Source organism: Chrysoperla carnea, chromosome X, assembly GCF_905475395.1.
Source record: "Chrysoperla carnea chromosome X, inChrCarn1.1, whole genome shotgun sequence".
NCBI lineage: Eukaryota > Metazoa > Arthropoda > Insecta > Neuroptera > Chrysopidae > Chrysoperla > Chrysoperla carnea.
The window spans coordinates 7,044,563-7,066,543 of NC_058342.1; the positions used below are offsets into that span (position 1 = coordinate 7,044,563).

General features: G+C 31.3%; 1 protein-coding gene across 1 annotated transcript in view; it reads right to left on the minus strand.

The window, feature by feature from the left end:
- LOC123302095 (lysine-specific demethylase 7B-like) overlaps positions 1-21,981 on the minus strand; it is an 83,596-nt gene that overhangs the window by 22,412 nt on the left and 39,203 nt on the right. The window contains exons 7-8 of the mRNA XM_044884881.1: positions 10,891-11,091; positions 8,709-9,000 (exon numbers count right to left, since the gene is read on the minus strand). Coding sequence (XP_044740816.1) covers positions 8,709-9,000; positions 10,891-11,091 — 493 coding nt within the window. The remainder of the gene's footprint in view (positions 1-8,708; positions 9,001-10,890; positions 11,092-21,981) is intronic.

Genomic DNA, 21,981 nt, shown 5'->3' on the forward strand with positions numbered 1-21,981 from the left:
TTCTTTTTTTAAACTGCTGTAATTGTTAACATTGAATATGGGTATAGGCAACAAAAGTAACATTTCACCCTTTCGATTCTCTTCAAGCAGATTGCGATCAGATAAAAACTCAGACCTTGCGAGCTGCTCAAAGTCAACAAATTTTTTTCAGACATTTAGTACAAAATGGAATTTTGTAAAAACCTACTAGGCCGAATCAAACGTTCTAAAGCTAATTATTTTCGTTGAGGATTCAGCTATGAAATGCATTTTTTTTTTTATATAGAAAAGGAACAAAAAGTTCCATAGCATTTCACCCTTTCGATTCTCGTCAAGCAGATTGCGATCAGATAAAAACTCAGACCTTGCGAGCTGCTCAAAGTCAACAAATTTTTTTCAGACATTTAGTACAAAATGGAATTTTGTAAAAACCTACTAGGCCGAATCAAACGTTCTAAAGCTAATTATTTTCGTTGAGGATTCAGCTATGAAATGCATTTTTTTTTTTTTATATAGAAAAGGAACAAAAAGTTCCATAGCATCAATATCCTAAAATGCACCATTTACAAGTTATACAAAAAAGAAAATAAATAAATAAAATCGCAAAACGCGATGTAAAGTTGCGTTTTTGGTATGTTATTTGCACTCCTTAGGGGAGTAACAACGTTTTGCAAGCATAAAAAAAAGTTGTGCTGCCTGCGTAATCAGTGAAAAACTGCAAAATTTTCGATTTTCTTTAGTTTTTGCAGTTCAATTCAAAAACTATATCAGCTTTTGGCACTAGTTGCTACTGTCATTTTGAAAGCATATTAAATTTTAAACAATTAAAGCCAACCCACAGCTACGTATGTGTAATAGTTAAAATTAGTAGCTTATGTTAAACCGTTAGAGTTAAAATGTAAAAAATGTTCTTTGTAAAAAATAAACAACTTTTGTTTGTAATAATTTTTCGTAAACATCATTGTTTTCTCGTGAGGCAAATTAGGGCAAAACTTTGAATATTTTCTCTAAAAGTATAAAAGATATACAAATGAAAATTTGTAGGTAACTCAAATTAGTGAGCATTATGCAAATTTTTTGGAAAAAAAAAAACGAAAAAAAAATTTTTCTAGGAAATACCTTCGAATTACTAGTAGTAGAAATTTTCGAATACTAGTACAAATGGCAGATGAAAGGCGATGTAAAGCTGCTTCTTTGATATGTTATTTGCACTCCTTAGGGGAGTGTGAAAAAATATGTTTTGCAAGCAATAAAAAGTTGTGCTACCTGCGTAATAGGTGAAAAACTGAAAAAAGTCCTAAAATTTGCGGTACAACTTTTTTTGTTTGCAAAACGTAGTTTCACACTTACTTAAGGCGTGCAAAAAGCAGCTTTACATCGCGTTTGGCGATTTTATTGCGGAATTGGACTGACGTATAAATATAAATTGGGATTTCATTATCATTAACACAAGTTAAGTTCATAAATCACCCTATTTTTATGGAATGATCCAAAGAGATACCACCCGCCCCTCAATTTTCTAAAAATTTAGATGCTACTCAAATTTATCAATTCCGTACTCTCAAACAAACACCAAATTTCACATCCACAACCGTTACGGACTCATCTTATTCTTAATCAACATTATTTATGGAAGCTAATAACTATATTTTCATGAACATATTCCAATTTTTTAGTTTACAAACATTTCGCCAGTTTTTCTTACATATTCGAGACAAAAAACCATTTATCCCACGAGGAGGTTTGTATTTAGCGTTTTGATTTTGGTGTTATTCGACTTTCTACACACATAAACATAAAAATCGATAAACTCGAGCACTCTCCCAAAAACCTATTTCCAACATGTATCTATCGTATGTGTGGAAAGACTATTTATTTTTTTAATTAATAATTTACAAAAAATAATTATTGATACAGAATATCGTGCATGCAGGTTTTTCGAGGGCCCTTTTAGAATCGTCATTCTGTCGCGGAACATTACCAAAAAAAAAAAATTTTGTTCATGTAATTCGAATATGTTCAGTTCAATGAATCACAATGTTCAATGAAGTACGTTATTTTTTGCACATATCTTTCTTAGAGATATACTCGATGTGAACTACGCGCTTTGCTGGGCAACATCCCCCTTTCATCCCTCCCCCATGTATGCTTGCGTAGAGGTTACAGTTTTGTAATGTACATGTCATACTCTTTTATTTGATACCCCACTTGGGTATATTTGAAAATATTCGATTAGTCATCCCTACTTTGTCGCTCCGCTTTTCCACCCCCGAAGATAGACAAAAACAATGCTTGCAGCTGGTTGAATATCTTGTCAATACTTGAGGTTAGAAAGTTATTCAATTTTCAAATGCGTCCCTGACTCTTGGAAATTTGTAATATACAAAAAAGTTTTTCCTTACTTACATTATAAAACTGTTAATAAAAAAAGAAAATCGATAAATACACTTGTATTTTGTAAATTCTGAGGTTATATTTACCTCTAACTGGTATAAAATAATCGAAATTCATTAATAAACAAGTGTCAATATTTTTAAGCGTTACAAACTTGGGACTAAACTTAGTATACCTTGCAAATTACATATATGCATGGTATAAAAACGCAGAAATTATTTGAATATCTACCAGATATTCAGGTCGCAATCAGGAACATCGTTTCATTGAATGTAAAGTTAGAGCTAACGTATTAAGTACTCGAAATTTCGAAAATATTTTAATTTTTTGTAAAAAAAAAAAAAAAAAAAAAAAAATTGAAATTTAAAATTCATTGAATCTAATTGTAGTCTATTATATAACCTTCAAATTTTTAGGAATAATTTTAATTGCACATGCATACTGTGTTAATTGCATTTAAACTTTCAGTTAAGGAAGCAAATCTTATTTCGCGAAATGATATCAATTTTTGATATTTAAATTATTCTTATGTCACATTATTTTATTAAAAATTTTAGGAATACAGGTAAATTTAAGCAAACATTAACGATAAATCCAAAATTGTTTCATTGAATATATAATGTAGCAATTGAATAATTGCTACATTGGAGGTAAAAACTAAATTTTGTAAAGTTATTTTAAAAAATTTTGAAAAATTTACAATGCATACCAATAAAAGATCCACTTCAATTTCTCCCAAAATATAGAATTTTTTAAGGTTAATTTCGATACTTGACTCAATTAGGTCAAGAGAGAAAATTATTCAAATCTGTTGTTCAACTAATAATTCCACATATTTTTTATTTCAAAAAATGTGTCAGTTATGTAAGGAAAATTATATAAGTGTATAATTATAATGTATAAACAATAAACATATAAATGCCCAGTACCCTTTACTCCAATTGCACCGTGCAATTTGCACGTTAGCCACTCTTTACATTGTACATATCAAAAATAGGAACACTTTTAAAACAACAAAAAACACTAAAAATCACCATAATTTTGCATCTTTTCTTTCATTTTTATTTAACTAAATTGTTTAAGGTCAAACTTTGATTTTTGATTTTCTTTTTATCTACGATTTCTAAAATAGATTAGAAGACATAAAATTGTTGTCAAAAAAATAAGAACCCTCTTCAGCCCCATAAAACTATCGAAAGCGGGATTTTTAATGTGCGAAATGGAGCTTAAGATAATTATTCAAAGTTAATCTATTTAATTATATTTTTGTTCAGTTTCGTAAAAATTCCCTGAAAACTAAACATGGGAATATTAATTATTTCACTTTCTTCAAATTATCAGTTGAGAGACCAACAACTATAGAGTAGTAATTTTAGACGAAAAAAGTGTAAAATGAGGAATTTTTTTTTACATCAATCTATTTCGTTAATTTTTATACCATGTATATATGAAATATATCATAGTATATTAACTTGAGTCCCAAGTTTGTAACGCTTAAAAATATTGATGCTACCGACACAATTTTTTTTATAGGTGTTTAAAAATCACCTAATTAGTCCATTTTCGTTTGTCTGTCCGTATGTCTGTCAACACGATAGCTCAAAATCGAAAAATGATATGAAGCTGAAATTTTTACAGCGTGCTCAGGACATAAAAAGTGAGGTCGAGTTCGTAAATGGGCCACATAGGTTAATTGGGTCTTGGGTCCGTAGGACCCTTCTTGCAAACCGTCAGATAGAACAAAAGTTTAAATGTAAAAAATGTTCCTCATAAAAAAAATAAGCAACGTTTCGTTTGAAGCATTTTTTCGTAAACATCACTGTTTACCCGCGAGGACGCAACTTAGACTCAAATTATATAGTATGTATTACATGGGAATATCAGTTATGTATGTATGGCAACATGTATGTATGTGTAATGTGACAATGTAATCAATACAGTCTATACATGGTATTTCAACAATTAACTCATTTAATTGTTTGTTTTCACTTGTTTTTTAAATGTTCTGTTCTGGAAGGTGCAAAGATCAAAATGTACAAATAGGCTAATTATTGAAATCCATTTCAGAGGTGATTTTTGAACATTTTAACTTGTCGTGGTTCAAGTGAATTCTTATGAATACCGAACATTTATATAAAATAGAAATTTTTCTGAATAGTTATCACTCTCATTAGATCTTTCTGGCTGCACATTCACGATTTTCAAAAATTTGGGTCATTAACAATTCTTCTCAAGAGCTTTATCCAAAAATGTCCAAAACATAGCCTCACGGTAAAAATTTGAAATATTGATTTACAAGAACACGGCTACAATAAAAACATAAAATCTGATAAATATAGACTCTGATTTTTAGAAGTAGTCCAAGTGTTTTAGATGAAAAAAAAAAAACCAAAAAAATGCTTCGTCTATGAATTATCGATATGAAAAAGTGATCCCAAAAACCGCAAAGTATACTTTTTTTGATCCATTTTATTGAATATTCATAGAATATTGCAATTTTAGGCTAGCAGGAGAAGTACACATCAACATTCTGACCTCGAAATCGTGAACAGCGATTCCAAAAACTCTCGAGTTTACTTTTTTTGATCCATTTACCGGTACCAAGTTAGATGTAGATTTTGATCGACGCTCTTCTAAAACATTTTCTAAAAAAAAATTGATCCAATAGATTGTGGTACAAAAAAATTGTATTTGAAAGGCTAAAAGAACAGCTCTACTAGAAGCTGCATACCGATTGGCAATATTCGATCTTTCAAGATATTAGTTTATTGTGCCTAATTTCATACCAGCCCCATTAAAGGGATTGTTAAATTGAAAAAAGTTAGTTTTCTTATGAGGATCAACTTTCTAATTTAAAGTGCTAATATATGTTACCGTTTAGTATGCCAATTTCAATTGGCTATTAAAGTAACCCAAAGAACTGGGTCCTATCTGATGTCAGAACATCAACTCTAACCCCCCAACAAACTCTACAATTTTTGTTTTAGTTATTTTTTGATTGGTTAAATAAAAAACGAGCTATTAGCCATTATAGATTTAATTGATTCACTTTGTATGTATTATATATATATACAGTGGATTCCCGGTAATTCAGTCGCTGGCTTGTAATTTCATTATAAATCAGATAATTTTTAAAATTTTGCAAAAACAATTTTTTTCTACTTAACAAAGGGTGTTATTTCACCAAATATGGAGCCATTTACTTTAAAAAAAAAAAAAATAACCGTCATTTTTGACGGTATTTTGTGATTTTCTCGTAATTATGCAAAGTTTTTGACGGTATTTTGCGATTTTCTCGTAATTATACAACGTATCTTAATCAAACCCAACTCATTCGATAGACAACTTATTCGATAGATCTTTTATTATCGATAACTTTCTACCGAAACTTTTTTCTGTCGGTTTTTGTTTCTGGGTAGCATCGAATTCGGAAAACTGTCAAGAAATCATCCCTTTTACTAATATTTTACTACCTGTCGATCGTAATTGTTCAGATGACATCAAACATAATGGGGTCCACTGAAAGTTTCAGTTTTTTCTATTTTCTACAAATTCGATCTCTTGATTAATTAGTCTAAAATAAAAATTTCGTTTGGAAGTAAAACTTTTGTAGGACGAAAATCGTGAATTTTTTAGGAGCTTCAAATTGGTAGATTGGAGCATCGATCCATTTTTGATTAAATTCTTTCATAGTACTATTCGGAGTATTATTCTGCGTACTTTTTCAATGCAACTTTCTCAATGCATGTTATCAGTATCAGTCAAAATTATTTCTTGCCATAGCATGCCGTATTCACAATAAGCTTTAATATGTCTAAGGAAGCTCTTTCTACGCGAAAGTAAACGTCAAAAATGATTATTCTTTGGATTATCATAATTAAAGTAAAATGTAAAAAATCTTAAAATATTGCCTTAGTGTTGTTGCCATTAATTGTACCAACTAGGTCCCAATACCAAATTTAGACATTTAAATTTATATATATCTCAAACTGTTAAAATACAGATTTTTATTGACATCAAAGCAATATAAAAACGTAGATTTAAAGCCACACTTTTCTTCGTGAAAAATATACAATATTTGCAAGCTTGTAATTTTTTTGCACCGCTAAAAAAAGGCAAGCGCAACTAAAAAATATTGAATTAGAATTATGTGACAATTAGGAGCTTTTTAGGTGGAATTTAGGTGCGTAAACGATAAATTAGATGCACAAACGATTTTCCAACAATGGACAAAAAAAAAGTTTGCCAGAATTTAATAATCTAACCGTCCGTTGTATAAAAGTAGATATTTTCCATTTTCCTAATGGTAACATTTAAGTGCTAATTTAGTTATTCAGAAAACCTTGAAAAATCTAAACTATAGCATCTAAAAAGATCATGCTAAAGCAAGCATCGTCTATGATGCATCTCTGGGTGCGCTGCGGCTGCAGCTGAAACAAGCCGTGCGGCTATACTTCTCACAGAGCAGTACTGAAGCAGACGCAACAACACAGACAAATATTAAACGCATCATATGAAACAGTCAAGTATGCATCAGCAGTGCGTGTCAGACGTTTGCGTCAGCCACAGCATAGGAAACAGTCAAGTATGCGTCAGCAGTGCGCTTCAAACGTTTGCGTCAGTCGCAACATATGAATCATACCTTTAAACCACTCGTTGGTCATGCTTTTAATGGGGTCGAGGCCCAGAGGCGGGATTTTGGCCCTTGTGTTCACGTGATGGCATCCACCATCTGGTCCCCAAGTTATTTAAAAATGCATAAGCAAAATAATTATTGACTAGCCCAACTTAAAAATATTGAATTTGGATTAGGTGAAGATTAGGAGCTTTTTAGATTCTATAGTTTAAATTTTTCAAGGTTTTCGGAAGCACTCAATTAGCACTTTAATGTTCGCCTAGGAAAAAAGAAAATATCTACTTTTATGTGGCATACTGCTAGGTTATTAAATCCTAGCAAACCTTCCTTTAGTGTCAATTGTTAGAGTATCGTTTGTGCATCTAATTTATCGTTTACGCACGTAAATTGCCCCTAATTTTCATCTATTCTAAATTAAATTATTTTGCCATTTTGATGGACAGACTTTGTTTACAAGACAAAGACCTCTATCGTTACGCCCACCCTCACCGAAAATTCTCTTAAAACTTAAATATTTAAGTCGTTATTATTAAAAACCAATACGAATTGTGGAATATAAAGGCGCAATTCCACTGAAGAAACGTTTAGGCAACATGTAGTATGAGACATTGACGCCATGAATTCACGTGTCGCCGTCTGTTCAACAGTGAACGAATCGGTGCGGCCTATAGCATATCTTTTATAGAAGATTATCATATTTTCTCCGAATTATTGTATAATAAAATTACCGAATACAAAGATAAAAGAATTACAAACGATAAGTTAAAACAATTATAGAGTAAATATAATTATAGAACTGTGATGGAGGTAAAAATAAATGGTTAATTTATTTAAATATAAATTGTACATTGATGAAGATAAACATATCAAGAATTTGCGATGTTCATTTCATCACGACCGCAAAAAGGTGGGTAGGTATTGCTTTCCAAAGTACTGGAAATCTTTTTTACTCATCTGTGTAGAATTTCGAAATAAATCATCGTCAGCAAGGAACTAGTTGTACAAATTATACTGAATTTTTTAATCATCTACATATTCTTCTTTAATATCGTAGCCTTTTTCTTTTCCATTTACGATTCAAAGCGATTATCAAATGAGCAGCTGCCGCAATTTTTTTTAATGGCATGATGTACCAAACTATTAGTTGCCTGAATGGAATCGCTTTAGCCGCATGTCACACTCATCTACGAGAAAGCGCATGCGAGGTAGGGCAACGATTGAACACGCAAAATTTAATTGAATTTTGTGACACATTGTCGCACGCCTACAATAGGCAACACTTGGCAACAAAAATCGAGCCACATGTCGTTCAGTGTTGCTTCAATGGAATTGCGCCTTAAGCAGCGATCATTTACATCACTACACCACTGAACGTTACCATGGTGAATCCGGATAGATTACCGTGTTTTAACTAAATAAAACTTAAAACACCATCCACGGTAAAGAACAGAACAACGCTAATAAAACATAGGCTATAATTTATAAAGATATTTGCATTACGCCCGCTTCACTGGACGATTTAGAAAACTACTATATGGATTTTAATGAAACTGTACAATTATATAGGCAATAATTTATAAAAATATCGGTTACCCCGCCCGCTTCGCTGGACGCAGACCCGGTTGCAGAGTTCAGCAAGTACATGAAAAGATTGTGATTGAAATATCGAACTCATGCATATATGAAAAATGATACTCACTTGAAACTAAATTAAATTCTGCTTGAATATGTGCTGTTTTAGAACGTTTCTTTGAATTATAATTTTCAGCAATTACCATATTAAATTCATCACTTGAATGCGTACTCCCATCCTCAAAATCATACACTGATCTTTTGGTATTAAATGGTTGAGGTACTTGTACCTGTTCTTGAACTAGAGGACCAACAGAAGCCATATTTTGAGGTCCTAATGAAAAACGCATAACAGTACCTCCTTGATGGGACGCGGTGGCCTGTTCCGTAGGTGGTGTGTAATTCGTAGTTGCAAAATACTGAAATTACGAAAAATTTATTTAAGATAATTTTAGGAATAAAAAAATTGTGAGCAGCAGAAGTCCATCTTTAAGATCATATTTTCCCTCATTGATGCTTAATAATTTTTATACTATGTATATATGAAATATATCAAGGTATACTAAGTTTAGTCCTAAGTTTAAAACGCTTAAAAACATTGATGTTACCAACAAAATTTTGATATAGGTGTTCATAAAATCCATTTCCGATTTCCCTTTTGTCTGTCCATCCGTCTGTCTGTCCGTGGACACAATAACGCAAAAACGGAAAGAGATATCAAGCTGAAATTTTTATAACATTCTCAGAACGTAAAAAGTGAAGCTAACTTTGTAAATGATCAACATAGGTCAATTGGGTCTTGGGTCCGTAGGATCCAAATTGTAAACCGTTAGAGACAGGACAAAAGTTTAACAGCAACAATGTTCCTTATAAAAAAAATAAACAACTTTTGTTTAAAACATTTTTTTCGTAAACATCACTTACCCGTGAGGGCAAATTAGGTACAAATTAAATTGTATGTATCATATGGGAATATCAGTTATGTGTGTATGTGACATGTATGTATGTTTGGCTGTCTAAGAGTGGCCACCTTTCTTTACTTAAAAAAAAATACTATTGCGTAATCAACAGTGTCTTTTCGTGGTATTTCAACAATTAAATTAGTCAATTGTTTATTTTCACTTATTTTTATTTTGAAATGGGTTTTTTGTCTTTTTAAATGAAAACGTATAGTTGAGGAAATAAAGCATTTGAGATCGGAATTTAAAACTACAACTCCGATTTTCACGAAACCGGGCGCAAACTGCTCGTATGTGGGTGTATAAAAAATCAATGTGTTTGTAGAAAGTTAACCCTCGAAACAGCTAATGTGAGACTTATATATGCGCAGTCGTAATATTCAGGATCAATCAATGCGCAGAAGTATTATTGAGATCAACATGTACGCACAATCATTATATATGTTCTAAATGTGCACCAAACATAAGGATTCTGTAACCACAGAAGCTCAACCATACGGAGTAAAAAATTATAGCTGTAGTTTGCAACGCGGAGCCAAGGTCAAAGGGCGCCTCATGGTCCAGAAACACCCTTGCGAGCATAGTGAGTATGTTGGAAAAATTTTTTTCAATAAAGAAAAAAAATTAAAAATGCCAATAATGAAATGTAATTGAGTTAAATACAAATCATTGATTTTATAATTAGAAAAAAATCCCAGCGAAGCGGGTGTTTGCAACAACAAGAGTAAATAACGTACCACACCATTCATGAACCAGGAATCTCCATTATTATTATCTCTTTTGTAAGTTATTATAGTGTTTCTCTATTAGCAATGCTTTTCAAAACAATCCATATACAAACAAATGAAGTTTAAAAAACCCCCGACAAATTTTTCGGGTACGGAAGCTTAAGTTAGCACTTGAAGCGTATCTAAGAACACTGTCCATTAAATTACCTTTATCCGTAGAGCCTTCTCCAAACTGAACATGTTTTGAAAATTATCGCCTTTTTTCAGTTTTTTCGGGTACAGGACCCTAAAATTGCACTTGAAACATATCTAAGAACACTCCCCATTAAATAATCTTTCAAAAGAATCAAAAAAAATCCAGATAGGTTCATCCGTTTATTCGATACGATGCCACAGACAGACAAACACACACACACATAGCGGTCAAACTCATCAAACCCCTTTTTTCAAACCCTTATCTAGTGTATTCTACTCTAAGAATTATAACGCTAACGTACCCTTACAACTACCCATTGACCTTCGATACAGTGAATAAGATTATATATTCGGGGAAATATGATTACAACTTAGATTTATTATATTTTATGATCAATAAACTCTTTGATATTTCAATTTTTCTTACCTGTAATTTTTGAGGCTGCGAATAATCGACAAAATCTTTATTAACAGGTTTCCGTTTTTTCCTTTTCGATTCTCTTTCAGGTTTTGGAGGATTTAATGTCATTATAAATCTTTCTGCGTGACGAATTTCTTTATTAAGATCTTTAAGTAATTTATGGCTGTTTATTGTATCCGGAATCATTTCTCGATTATTTGAACTGATCTATTTAAAAAAGATATTAATTATTTACGTATGCTGTTCGATATTAATCGAACTAACTTGTCAGTTGTGATATTTAATTATTCTGGTTTAAAAAAATGCGGTTTGGTCTCTTGCAGGGATCTAATTAATTCAAAAATAAGTTGTGACCTGCCAACGCGGAGTGTTGCTGTTTCTTACTAAACAATAGACACTTCTAAAAAAATAATTTTTCCCCATTTTTTTTTTTTTGTCTTAAGTTAAAAGTAAAAAAATGTCATCTAAGCTAGCGAAACCGTTTTTTAGCCGTTCATTTAACTAAAAATTTAATGTTAACGTTTAAATTTTTGCAAGGTAATATAAGCATCTATTATGAATGGTTTTGAATCCAAAAAGTTTATATACAAAGAGAACCTGAGGGCTCTGCTAACCTGTAAGTGGATGAGAGAGAAGACTGCCAGTGAATTCTCCTGTGTCCCTGTCATAGTGATGTCATAATCATATGATGCATAGAGATTTTGTGTCTGCTATTATATTTGTTTTGTACAAAGAGGTTATATATACATTATATACACTTTTGTTTTATTTTTTCTGTCAAATGAAGAAGTGTTAAGTATGCAGATTTGAATATTCTCCAATATGTGGCCGCAGTTTATACTAAGTACACAATTTGTTTTTTCAGAAATATTGTAATTGAAATATTGGTAGATGAAAGTGCACTTAAATTTGAATAATAATTAAACTCAATAAAACTTTTAGTTAATTTTATTAAAAATTAAACTGTTTATATTGTGTTTGTTATGTAAATAAAGTTTCTTTTGACGTTTCTACTTTTTGAATAACTTTTAATGTATTGAATAATATTCCATAAATAATAGCAATGATGTAAACAATATGTAGCCAATGACATATAGATTAGACAAGGTCACATGGGAACTCACTAACAGTCTTCTTTCTCATTCATCATATCGCAAGTTTTGGACCCTGGCGTTCTCTAGCTGTATAAACCCTTTGGTATTTTATGAATTGTCATAACAGATGACGTCATGAGTCATGGCGCACGATTTTGAAGTGTTTTAATGTCACAATTTTTTAGGCGAGTATATTTACTGCAAAACACTTTCAAATGTGAATATTTTATTATAGGGATCATTTTTTTGGTCACTGCAATCAATTCGACGTGTTTTTGGTACATCAAAAATTTACTGGAAGTGTCTATTTACAGTGGTAAGGGTTTCTGGTTTGAAAAAGCTTCATAGAAAGCCAAATTCCTAATCATATAGGTACTATAAATATAATGTATGGATCGCTTTGACCGCCCGTTGCTTGAAAACTAATCGTTAAAAAATTTTGTGGCCGTGAGAGTATTTAATCAGAACAATCTGAAGAACAACAATCTTAATCAACCTAGCAATGATGACCATGGAAAACACAAAAGCAAAAGTAAAAATTAACAACAAGCTGAGCGAACCCTTTGACATTACAACTGGTGTCAAGCAGGGAGATGGACTTTCAACAACACTGTTTATAATAGCCTTACACAAAGCCATAAAAGACACTGATCAAAGGGGAACAATATTCTACAAGTCGTCACAAATATGTGCATACGCTGATGACGTAGGTATATTTGCTAGAACCAAAGGCAGATTGATAGAAGTATTTAGAGAAATACAGGAAAATGGTTAAAAATTGGGATTGGTAATTAACGAAAGCAAGACAGTCTACATGAAGATCTCGGCCTCACAAGATCGGAGGACGATGGATGACTTGACAATAGACGACATAACATATAAGGCGGTAGCAGAATTTAAATACCTAGGGGAGCTTGTAAACAACGAAGGAAGAACTAGTGCCGCCATAAAAGAAAGGATCCGAAGTGGAAATCGAGCCTACTTTGCTAACATCACACTCCTGAAAAACAAACTCATTTCCCGGAAGACCAAAATGACAATATACAAAACTCTAATACGGCCCATTATTACCTACGGCAGTGAAAGTTGGACATTAACATTGGAGGATCAAGAAAGAATCAGGAGATTTGAAAGGAAAATAATAAGAAGAATATATGGGGCTATCCGAGAGAACGAAGATGACTGGCGTATCCGAACCAACAGAGAAATCCTTGAAATCCTACAGGGAGAAGACATTGTGAAGTTCATTAAATCACAAAGACTCAGGTGGTTCGGACACGTTCAGAGAATGGAAAACACACGAATGCCAAAGAAAATACTTGAAGCAAAGATATATGCCACTAGAAGAAGAGGAAGACCTCGACTCAGATGGTTGGACCAGGTGCTGGGTGACTTGAAGGTGATGAGAGTCACTGGATGGGGATCTGCAGTCAAGGACCGCTTTGCTTGGAGGCGTATTGTAGAGGAGGCCAAGGCCCACCCCGGGCTGTAGCGCCATTTGGTATGGTAATCTGAAGAACATTTTGATGGCAGTTTGAAAAAGTTTCACAGAAAACCAATTTCCTAGTCATACACTAAAATTATAATATATTCGTAGCTTTGATCGCCTGTAGCTCGAAAACGACTTGATAAAAATTTTTGTGGTCTTAAGAGCTCTTGGTCGGAATGATACAAAGAACATATTGGAATAGGTTAGAAAAAGTTTCACAAAAAGCCATTATCCTATCTAATATTAATTTTATTGCAAAATAAAAAAAACAAACGCAACACTTGTGTTTTCGTCAAAATATCCCAAGAGAAACTTTGTTATCCTTGTATTCTTCCTTTTGAAATCTATCAGGGCTCATACTAAACATAAAGTCTATCAGGGCTCACATTAAGATATTGGTGTAGCTTCGCCTCCAAGGCTCAAAGTACTTTCAAAGATTAAAAAAAAAAAACTCTTTAGAAAGCTCTTTTCTAACAATCCGATTTAATCTATGTTTAATAACCATAAAAATTTTTCGTTGCCAAGATATGAGCGATTTAGTAAGCGATGATTAAATATTAGAGATGTGCCAATTGTGACTTTGACCGAACAGTCGGCCAACCCTATCACTGTTTCGGGGGTATTCGGTAATCTCGTCGCGCTTCGTATACATATAAATCGCAATTGTGTTTTGTTTACTTTTCATTGTCCCTTGATTATTACTTTTGCACGAGTCAGATTAGTGTAAAAAAATGATGACATAAGTACAATACAGTTATTGTTCGTTCAGGTTTTTAAGGCGTTGGAGAAAAAAACAGAATTAAAAACTTTATAATTAACTTAAAATTTTGAGAAATTGTTTTTTATCACGTTAAGAAGTCAAAATTAAATTTTTTTAAAGATTTTCTAAAATTATGAAAACTTTAAGAAAATATGTTACCGTAATTTAACATTAATTTTTATGGAAATTAATAACATTATTAATAAAAATGATTATTTCTTGCAGTTTTTCCTATATATTAATTGTAATTTTCAGTCATATAAATAGATAAAACAACTATTTTTATACCATGTATATATGAAATATAATATCTAGGTATACTAAGTTTAGTTCCAAGTTTGTAACGTTTAAAAATATTGCTGTTACCAACAAAATATTGATATATGTAATATTAATCAGTGTTCATAAAATCACCTAATTAGTCGTCCGCCTATCCGTCCGTCTGTTACTAAGATAACTCAAAATCGAGCTGAAATTTTTACAGCGTACTTAGGACGTTAATAGTATGTATGCACGTATTGTATTTGTGTGTAAGAGGAGTCGATATCATTCTTTACTTCCGTGAAAAAAATTAACGATTTCGTAATCAAGACTTTTTATACATGGTATTTCAGCAATTAACTCGGTCAATCGTTTGTTTTCACTTATTTATATAATAAATTTAAAAAAAAAAATTATGCTAAACGTAGTACGCCAGAAAAACTGTATTTATATTCTTTTCGTCAAAATGTTCTATAATTCTGTAAATACTTTGAATTCGGTAGATTTATAAACACATTTGAGTTCATTGATAAGGCGATCTAGGTAAAAGTCGTGTGATTTATAAATATTAACAAATTGCGCTACTAATTCAACCCGAAAATTTTCATTATAATTATTAAAATTTTCGCATGATGGCAGTTGAAAAAATTTTAACTCTTTCAGATTTTTATAACGATCACGACATTCGTTAGATATATTGTCTATAATTTCAATGAAAATCCGCTTAAAATTGATTTTTACGTCTACAACATTTGGTTTGTATTAATTTTAAATCCGGTGTACAACGACGCTTTACGATCACCTGTTTTTTGTCATCGAACAATTGTTTCGAAAAAGCATAATTTTTTTTTTTCTATGCACACACCATCTAAGCAAGTTTTGCAGTGAATATTATTGATTTTTCTCTATTATCAACGTTCAAATATAAAAGATCTGACAATATAATCACAAATAAACAAAACAATCAATAATTGTGACTTAGTTAAATCAGTATAAGAAATAATAAAATGAAAAAGTAATAGGACTGTATGTATATACGTAGATCAATGATCGTACTATTCGTTAAATGGATTATATTCATTATTCAGAAACGATGCTACTTCGGTAATTGTCGTAATTTTTTCGTGTAGTTAGGTCTTGTCTTTTTTTGAGACTGTATGCGTACGTATGTGTGATATTGTATGTTTGTTTTATTTGCACACACATAAAACTATGATGGCATAATAGGTTGGCTGATAAGTCCCCGGTCTGACACATAGATGGCGTCGCTAGTATTAAATGCATATTATTTTTATATAGTACCAACCTTCAAATGATTCGTGTCAAAATTTGACGTCTGTAAGTCAATTAGTTTGTGAGATAGAGCGTCTTTTGTGAAGCAACTTTTGTTATTGTGAAAAAAATGGAAAAAAAGGAATTTCGTGTTTTGATAAAATACTGTTTTCTGAAGGGAAAAAATACAGTGGAAGCAAAAACTTGGCTTGATAATGAGTTTCCGGACTCTGTATTTTTTCCCTTCAGAAAACAGTATTTTATCAAAACACGAAATTCCATTTTTTCCATTTTTTTCACAATAACAAAAGTTGCTTCACAAAAGACGCTCTATCTCACAAACTAATTGACTTACAGACGTCAAATTTTGACACGAATCATTTGAAGGTTGGTACTATATAAAAATAATATGCATTTAATACTAGCGACGCCATCTATGTGTCAGACCGGGGACTTATCAGCCAACCTGTTACATACAAATATCAAAGACAATAATAATTATTGTCTTTGTCGAGGTGCCACCTTAGATCATATATTTTAAATAGATGAGCCCAGCGTATACTAAGTATGTATATTTTTTCGTCACAGAGTAGATTAACAAAGATGAAAATACAATATTCAAACAGCTGACAGAGAAAACACCATTTTAGAGGCCTGGTATTCAATGCGCATGATCGGAATTAGCTGCTTCAATGATGTGTTTATATTTCACATTCACATGTGCTTAAAATAAATAAATAAAATTTTATTTTGTTTTAACGTTCAAACGATTAATATTATTATATAATTTTGCGTTAATTCTATGATAAAAATGTTTTTAAATGGTAAAATGGTAATTTGTACAAAATATACTGTTTTAACTTTATTTAAAAGTGGTATAGTATAATCTTCTTGTATATTAAGACATGCGTATTATGACCATGTCTCGGCATTTATTATCCTTGTCAATCTACTTTGAGACGTGGTTCTCACTCTGTTGACAATTCCAGTAGTGAATTTTCAAAGGGTGCCACTCAGCGGCGCTAGTGCAGCGCAATAAGAACTTATTGAAAATTGAACGAACGTTAGTGTATTTTCAAAGAACTGACATAATATGTATGTATGTAACTATGGATGATACCCGTTAAGATTTTTTGTTTATTGATATTACTCGTAGATAAAATATAATTAGATATCGGAACATTGACTAAATGATTTGCATTTTGTTAAGGAAAAAATTAGTTGCAAGATCGGACCCATTCTTTTGTGTAGGACTAAATGTGTATAACTCAGGAAAAATATTTAAAACAGCTGAATTTAGCCGGAAAAGGGTGCGTCGAGGGGGGAAAGAGGGAAAAAGTGGTTTTTAGCGATTTGTGGCTAAAGTATTAATTTTACCGAAAAAAGTTAAATAGGAAAGTTCTTGGAAATACATATGTTGAAATGATTCTGACCAAGATGAAGAACAAGGATAATCGACCAGGAAGAGAAAAAAAAGAACCCGAAGAAAAAAGAAGAAAATTAACGACGAGAAAATAATTTGATGACTATAACAAATTCTAAAATTTTTACTTTTTTTCTTTAAATTATTTTTAAAAATCTAATATTACCAGCAATGATAATGCAAATTTTTTAAATATTTATATATAAAATGACAGATAGCAAAAATATTAATTATAGCGTTTTTAATTTTTAATTGTATAATTATCATAGACATTAAAAAAATGTATAGCTGAAAAAATTGAACTTTTAATTAATCTCAAAAACTATTTAACTTTTTTTTTTAAATCAAAAAACAATTTGTTGGTAATAAAAAACAGAACATCTCCCCAACATGTCCAGTTTTTCCGATTTTTTTTCTAAAAAAGAATAGCTAAAAACAAAAAAATTAGTTTTTTACATTTTATTCGTTAAATTTGAGGTTATGTGAAAAAATGGTAAGCACAAAAGTTATGTATTTTTTTATTTCCAAGAACTTTCCTATTTAACTTTTTTCTGTAAAATTAATACTTTAGCCACAAAACGCTAAAAACCTTTTCCCTCTTTCCCCCCTCGACGCACCCCTTTCCGGCTAAATTCAGTTGTTTTAAATATTTTTCCGAGTTATACACATTTAATCCTACACAAAAAAATGGGTCCGATCTTGCAACTAATTTTTTCCAAAAATTATTAATATCAGATGTATTTAGACTGGTGTAACAAGATTATAAATATTTTTTTGAATTATGAAGAGTAGGCAGTGTCTTTCTGTCTATTCGTTGTGTGCGTAGTCATGGTAGGGACAATAAAATCGATGCCAGCGCTTCCAGTGAAAAATTTTGGCGTTAAAGGGGGCTGTTATTACTAATTTGCAGTTCTTTACATGTTAATGTTATAGAAATGTCAAATTAAAATTAAATTGTATCGAATATGTAATGCACGCCATTGCGTGTATGGAGTTCATTTTGGCCAATTAGACAATGATTCTCATAAAGTCAAATATAATCAGTGCTAAATGATAATTTCTCGTGGTAGACAGGGAAAAATTGCACATAGTACGAGTATGAACAACTATATCAAATACCGATATCCAACCCAATGTAATTCCTACTACATACAATTTATTGAGAAATACATACAAAAGTTAATAAAGGTTTTTTTACTTAAATCTAAGTTAAGCTTTTTCACAGGGATTATCTTTATTCGGATGCAAGAAATGGTCTATGAAAAAAGAAACTATTAAGTTTATGACAGTTTTAGCTTTCATAAAATTTATTTGCGTGTTTTACATAAAATAGTTTCCCTACAAAATATCCGCAAAAGCAATAGTTTTCGAAATATTTAACTGAGAAAATTTAGAATAAGTCGCTACACGAAAAATACGGTATTGTATATTATGAATATAAGACAAATGGCACCACTCCTCTTCCCGGGTTGATGGAACATGTCTAACCAACAAAATGACGTCAAAAATGTTGTTTTTTTCAGAAATTTTATCATTTTTATAAATTCGAATGAGGATACATCAGTGCATATCTAATTTTGGTAGGTTTGTAGTAATTGTTAAAAACTACAACCCATATTTGGGGGGGGGTCCTCCCCCTCCACCCCAAGTTATATATGTATGTAAACATATATAAGGTAAAACAGTTCATTTGACTGACTTTAATGAAACTTTAATTAAACCAAAAGTAGGTTTTCAATGAAAATTTTAGCGAAATTCGCAAAATAGTTCAACAAAAATTTCAAATTTAGTGAATTTTTTTGAATGGCCTACCATTGTGTCCTACTGAGTTAGTGTTTTTATTTTTTTAATTGTAGCAATTTTTAATATCTTTCGATTTTATAATAGGTCGCATACCCTTAAAATTTCTCATATTTTTGCGAAAAACGGAAAATTTATCATTTTTTGGAAATAATTGTTGGTTGGGTGTATTATTTGCTAATATGGGCGCTGAATGGATTTCGTGTGCATTTACAGGTCCCACCGACCAAGTGTATTTCACCCTCTGAATCCGGATTTTTCAACTTTCTTATCGCTCAGAGTAGGGAGAAATTTGAAATAAAGAAATTAATTATTTATACGGCCATAACTTCTAAACTATTGAAAATTTACCGAAAGAATTTTGTACCATTTTATTCTACAAAAAAACAAAAATTTCTTTTCTTTTTATTCGCCTTGATACGACCAATAGAACCGGGTATATGGTTAAAATAGTAAACAAAAACGATACTCTGCATAAGGTCGACGCATAGCGCTCGATTTGTAAAGTTCATAAATTGGTCAATAAATAATATTTTTGAATTTGTAAGCACGGTACTGATTTTAAAGGTATGAGTCTATATTTTAATGTTAAGCGTTTAAAATACGTTTTATGCGATAGCAACGAAGCTAGCACGATTGTAAGTATTAAGTTTTATCATTTTTCCGGTCCGCTATTAATTTATTAGTCGAAATCGAGACAAAAGTCTCACATATTTTGTTCTAGTTTAAGAATCTATTTTATTTTTTCAAATATCTCTATTAAAACTTCAGTTATTATAACCGAATGCGAATATATGATAAAATTTTGCGTAAAATCGTGTAACTTGAAAAACTAAACAAACTTTGAAAAGATATATGTCCGAAACTATCGGTCGAAACTATAAAAACCAGCTTGATCTCAAATTATTGCAAATTTAACCTTCTTTAAAATAAATACTACAGTTTTTGATATAAAACCAGTCCTTCCAGATCAAAATCGGAAAAAACTGAAATAAGGTCAAAATTTCGAACTTTTCTAATTTTTCCAAAACTTGGATTTAACGTTGCCTTTACATTGTAAACTACATATCAAAAAAACAAACATACCATATATTTGATGCAACGTTCACCCCCTTTTCATGTTTAATTTGAATGAATCAGAATTGATTTATACAATTGCGTTCGGTTGCTATAACTCAAGTTTTAATAGAGATGAAAAAATAAAATGGTTCTAAAACTAAAATAAATTTACAATTTTCTCATATATAATTATGTGAGGTTTTCCTCCGCTAAGGGCTCGGTTTCGACTAATCAAATAATAGCGGACCGGAAAAATGATAAAACTTAATATTTACAATCATGCTAGGTTCGTTGCTATTGCATAAAACGAATATTTATGTGCATAACATAAAAATATAGACTCATACTTTTAAAATCAGTACCTTAAAGTACAAAAATATTATTTATTGGTCAATCTACGGACATTACAAACCGAGCGCTGCACGCCGACCTTATGCAATGTATCGCTTTTTTTTTACTATTTTAACCATATCCCTGGTTCTATTGGTCGTATCAAGACGAATAAAAAAAGGAAATTTTAGTTTTTCATGTACAATAAAATGGTACCAAATTCTTTCGGTAAATTTTTCAATAGCTTAGGAGCTATGGCCGTATAACGACCAGTCAACATACGTCGAAATACTTGTTTTGTGAGACTTGTAGGTTAGGTTAGGTTAGGTTATATTGACTGTCCACGAAGGACACACTAAGGATTTGGAGCCCATTGTGATACCATATATGTGTTTTACCACCTTTCCGCTGATAATTTCATTAATCAGCTCCTCAATTTCAGATGCTGAGTGCGCCTCCTTCATGCATTTATCATGCACTACACCAGCCCATCACAACTATTAATTAAATTAATTTTGTTGCGATGGCGGGAATCGAACCCGCTACACTAAGCATTCCGCGAACGGAATTGGTTACGCCTTAACCAACTGAACTAATAGGGCGACAATTATGGATAATACAAATAATAATTATTATAATGTAAAAAATAGTCACGGCAAATTAAAAGAAAAATACGTGTCCGTGAAACGTAAATTATGGAGAGAAAATCAATTAGACAACGCTAAAAAGAAAAAATCGGTACCTAACCTCCCTAACCTGTCAGATCGGCGAGTAGTAGAATTACAATTACTAGCTCAGGTATAAAAACTGTGATAATTCTCTATTTTTAAGAGATGTATTAGAATAAAATTGCTTTGTTTTAGCTAGCATTCTCAAAATTAAATGTTTAAAGTGTGAACAATATTTTGATGTGCATACAAACAAATCTCATGATTCTTATAGCATGACTGAATGACGTTAATTACAAGTTTCCATGGTAACGATACACTACTTTAATTATAGAATTGTATGGATGCATATATAATTGTATGGATTGCATTTAAGACTTACATTGAAAATTTAATATTATTGTCTCACAAATTTAAATAAATAATTATGATAATTTACATTTGAAAAATAATATTTGTGCAATTGGATTTCTTATTTTCACAATTTTTAATGCATTAAGTTTAATTAATTCGTGTTTTACAATAATTTTAATTTGACATTTCTATAACATTAACATGTAAAGAACTGCAAATTAGTAATAACAGCCCCCTTTAACGCCAAAATTTTTCACTGGAAGCGCTGGCATCGATTTTATTGTCCCTACCATGACTACGCACACAACGAATAGGTAAGTGGCTTTTACTTTTCTTTATTAATACTCAATTTACTCTTTATACAATGTATATGAAATATACATAGTATATTAAGTTTAGTCCCAAGTTTGTAACGCTTAAAAATATTGATGCTACGAAAAAAATTTTGGTTTAGGTGTTCATAGAATCACCTAATTAGTCCATTTCCGTATGTCTGTCTGTCGTCTGTCCGTCTGTCATCACGATTACTCAAAACGAAAAGAGATATCAAGCTGAAATTTTTAAAGAAGGCTAAGACGTAAAAAGTG